Consider the following 3,837-nt stretch of genomic DNA (forward strand, 5'->3'; position numbering starts at 1 on the left):
AATTTATAAATTATAAATGTTTTTAAAATATTTTTTTTTCTTATAAAATATTTAAGTACTAGTTTTATTTAAAGAAAATTAAATATATTTTTTATTCTTCGAGTTTTTACCATGATCCTGTAACTCAAGTGTTTGATGAATGTCCAAAAATTTTATTTAACTTTTTCGTTAGCAACTTTGATGAACCTTCTATCCCCACTAGAGATGGACAGCGGTCGGGTTGGTTCGGTTTTCGGACCCAAAATTAAAATCCAGCATAAACCACGGTTGGTTTTGGAAGGTCCATTTCGACCAAATGAATTTTGATTTTTATCGATTTCGGTTAAAATGGTTTTCCAAATTGAATGGGTGGGTTTGGACGGTTAAAATTTCACAACTACTCTAAAATCAATATTTTATTTATCATACAAAGAAAACTTACATGAAATTCGAATTTTTATAGTTACAAACTACTTATAATAGTTTTAAGTAGATTAACTCAACAACATGACTGATATGGTACAAACACAAACAAATATAAAAATTTACAAATTCTACACTGACTCATAAATTACAATGATCCATTATTAAACTAAAATAATCATATATTAATTTAAAAATAGTAAAATCTCCAATAAAAATAGTAGTTGTAGCAGAAGCTTTGGATGCCAAGTGCTTTTGTTGTATACTTAACTGCATGTCTGCATCCATAATAAAATAATTTAAGAGACAAAATAATAATTACACAGAAAACTAAAACATAAATGCACTTGAACTTAATATTTAAAAAATGAAGATATTTAAAAATCTGAAAATCAGGACTGGCCCAATACATATTGTGGCTTGAGGCGAAATTAAAAAATGAGGCTTTTTATATTATTAATAATAATTTTTTTAAAAAAATATTATTTAAAATTATACTTTTTGAGCTTTTCTGATGCAAAATTATTTATTAAATTTTTGTAATCAATTTCGTTTAACAATTCTTTTTTAATTGATAATAAAGTCAATCCATTTAATCTTTGTTGAGACATTGTATATCTTAAATAAGATTTTATTAATTTTAATCTTGAAAAACTTCTTTTGGCAGTTGCAACAGTAATAGGAATTGTTAACATTATTCTATAAGCAATATATGCATTTGGAAAAGAATCAAATCTCTTTATATAATTAAGTATATTAATTGGTGTATCATTTTCCACCTGTATTATTTCTATTTTTAGTTCCATCAATATCAGATTCGGCGTTATGTTTCAATGATTGTTCAAGGTTAAAACAATTTTCTTTTAAATTTTCAATGTTAATCGATTTTATTATCTTAATACTAAGGCTCCGTTTGGTAAGACATGTTTTCGAGCTTATAGCTTATGCCTTATATCTTATGTCTTATAAGATCATATGATAATTTAGACCCGTTCAGTAACGGTCTTTTCATCACGAGCTTATAGCTTATTTTATTAGCTTATAACTTATTTTCCAGATGCTATTTCAAATAGCATTTTAACTTATGTCTTATAGCTTATTATTTTTTCTTCCTTTTTTATTCTTATTATTTCAATTAAAATTCATTTTTAACCCTTATAATTTATTTTAATTTAAAATAAAATAATTAGATATTAAATATCTTTTATGTCATTTTACATTTATAAGTTAATTGAACCGCTAATTTTACCAAACACTTCAATAAGCTTATAAGCTATCAGTCTCAACCATCCGCTATAAGCTATAAGTCATCAGTCATTAGCCATCAGTCATAAGCTATAAGCTATCAGCTAGATTATCAGTCAACCGCTATTTTTACCAAACAGACCCTAAATAGAAAACCAAAAATATCATTATATATTTTAAATTGTTCAAATCTACTTTGAAATGAAGTTATTGCTTGATCTATTATATATAAGAAATAATCTATTTTAAATGATTCTTCAGGAGATTTTATAACTTCATTGTCTATAATCTCATCAAAATGTTTCTTTCTACGAATAATACGTTTTTTATGAAATTTAGGTTCAATATTCATTTCAATAGCAATTTCTTTTGCAGAAATCAAAGCATTTTCAAATCCATTTTCTCTATACTTTTCAAAAAATGAAACAAGACCTTTAAGTTGTTCTATAGCAACAACAATACACATATCATTTGATTGCATATTTTGACTAATAGAGTTTACTGCAAACAATATCTCATACCAAATAGTCATGCCTAACAAAAACTCGAAATTTTCAAGTTCATAAGTAGCTAAACAATCTGCTTCACTTTTAATTTTAGGTTCATCAGTCATTTCAGATAATTTTAATAAAGCATCTCTAACCTGTAAAATTTGAAATCTCAAAGCTCTTACACTTTCAATACGACTTTGCCAACGTGTTTGTGACAATGATTTAAGTGTTAGGTTGGGAATATGATCTTGTAGAATTTTCCATCTTTTAGTAGAAGAAGAAAATATTGAATATATGCGTTGTAATACTCCAAAAAAAGATGTAGCTTTAAGACAACAACTAGCCATATCACAAATTACTAAATTTAAACTATGACAACAACATGGAGTATAAAATGATCTAGGATTAATGTCTAAAAATCTTTTTTGCACACCTTGATATTTTCCCTTCATATTAGACCCATTATCATAACATTGTCCTCTTAAGTTATTAATATCAATTCCAATAGTATTTATTTCATTCCCAACTGCATCAAAAAGACCTTTTCCAGTTGTATCATTTACTGTTAAAAATTCTACAAAATGTTCAACTATTTGTATTGAAGTAGAAGAAATGTCCGCACATCGTAATACAAAAGACATTTGCTCTTGATGGCTTATATCCGGAGTACAAACAAGTATAATTGAAAAATATTTTGCATTAATAATTTTTTGAATAATTTTTGTTTTAATTTCATTTGCTATCAAACTTATTAACTCATTTTGTAGCCTATGTCCAAGGTAATGATTGTGGATTTCATTATCTTTAATTCGACGAATATGTTCTTGCATTATAGCATCAAATTCAGCAATCATTTCAATTAGACTTTTAAAAATTTCATTATGTTCTTGGTAAATCTTTTCATTTTTCCGCGAAATGCTAAGTTATTTTTTCCAAGAGTTTTAACAACCGCAATTATTCTTACCATTACATTTCTCCAATGTTCTCTATCTCTATTTATTTGGTCTTGAACATGTATGTCAATTGTTTTATTTTTTAACAATCTCATTTCTAAATCAATCCATGAATCCATATTTACAATGTGTTCCTTACTCATCTCATGACTCTTCAACGTATTACCCATATTTTTCCAATCGCAAATACCATCACTTGTTAATTTGCTTGTACTAGAAAGAGTATTAAGCAATTTACAACAAAAACAAAATACTTTATTCAAATCTTGAGAATATATTAGCCATATTCTTTCACGTTTTTCACCATTAAGCAACTTTTGAATATAAAATGAAGAAGAAAAGTGTCGTGTAGATTCATCCTTAGAAAAATTTATATCAGTAACTTTAATTGGATCCTTTTCTACTAATAAATCTCTCAAACTTGTACTAATATTTATCCACTGACTTGGATCATATATATTTTTAGTGGCTTCAACACTATGAAGCCCTTCTGTTAATAAATTACTATTGGCATTTTCTTCATTGTCTATATTATTAACTTCTTCTACAAAATAATCTATATTTTCATTTTCGTTGTCTATGTCTATATTGTTAGTTTCTACATTATTAACTTGTTCATTTGATGAACTTTTTTTATTTGTTTTGATAAATTTATCCAAAGCTCCCTTTTGTGATTCAACTAAAGCATCAATTCTTTTCTTTTTTCTTAATTTTGAACTTCCAGATTCAAATTTTCGAGTCGACAT

At 26.2% G+C, this 3,837-nt stretch overlaps 1 protein-coding gene across 1 annotated transcript; it reads right to left on the bottom strand.

The window, feature by feature from the left end:
- Positions 1 to 668: 668 nt before the first annotated feature.
- Positions 669 to 3,837, bottom strand: LOC131605754 (uncharacterized). The gene is made up of 3 exons (XM_058878074.1): positions 3,103 to 3,837; positions 1,922 to 2,290; positions 669 to 680 (listed from the first exon to the last, which is right to left on the bottom strand). The coding sequence occupies exons 1-3, from the start codon at positions 3,835 to 3,837 to the stop codon at positions 669 to 671; spliced, it is 1,116 nt and encodes a 371-aa protein (XP_058734057.1).

Source organism: Vicia villosa, linkage group LG5 (assembly GCF_029867415.1).
Source record: "Vicia villosa cultivar HV-30 ecotype Madison, WI linkage group LG5, Vvil1.0, whole genome shotgun sequence".
Lineage (NCBI taxonomy): Eukaryota > Viridiplantae > Streptophyta > Magnoliopsida > Fabales > Fabaceae > Vicia > Vicia villosa.

Bases quoted from the DNA above. Each gene is read 5' to 3' on its own strand.
- LOC131605754 (XM_058878074.1), bottom strand. From the start codon at position 3,837: ATGTCGACTCGAAAATTTGAATCTGGAAGTTCAAAATTAAGAAAAAAG. The intron at 2,291-3,102 runs GTAAGAATAATT...CAAATTTTACAG, and splicing joins AACATTGGAGAAATGTAATG to GTTAGAGATGCTTTATTAAA.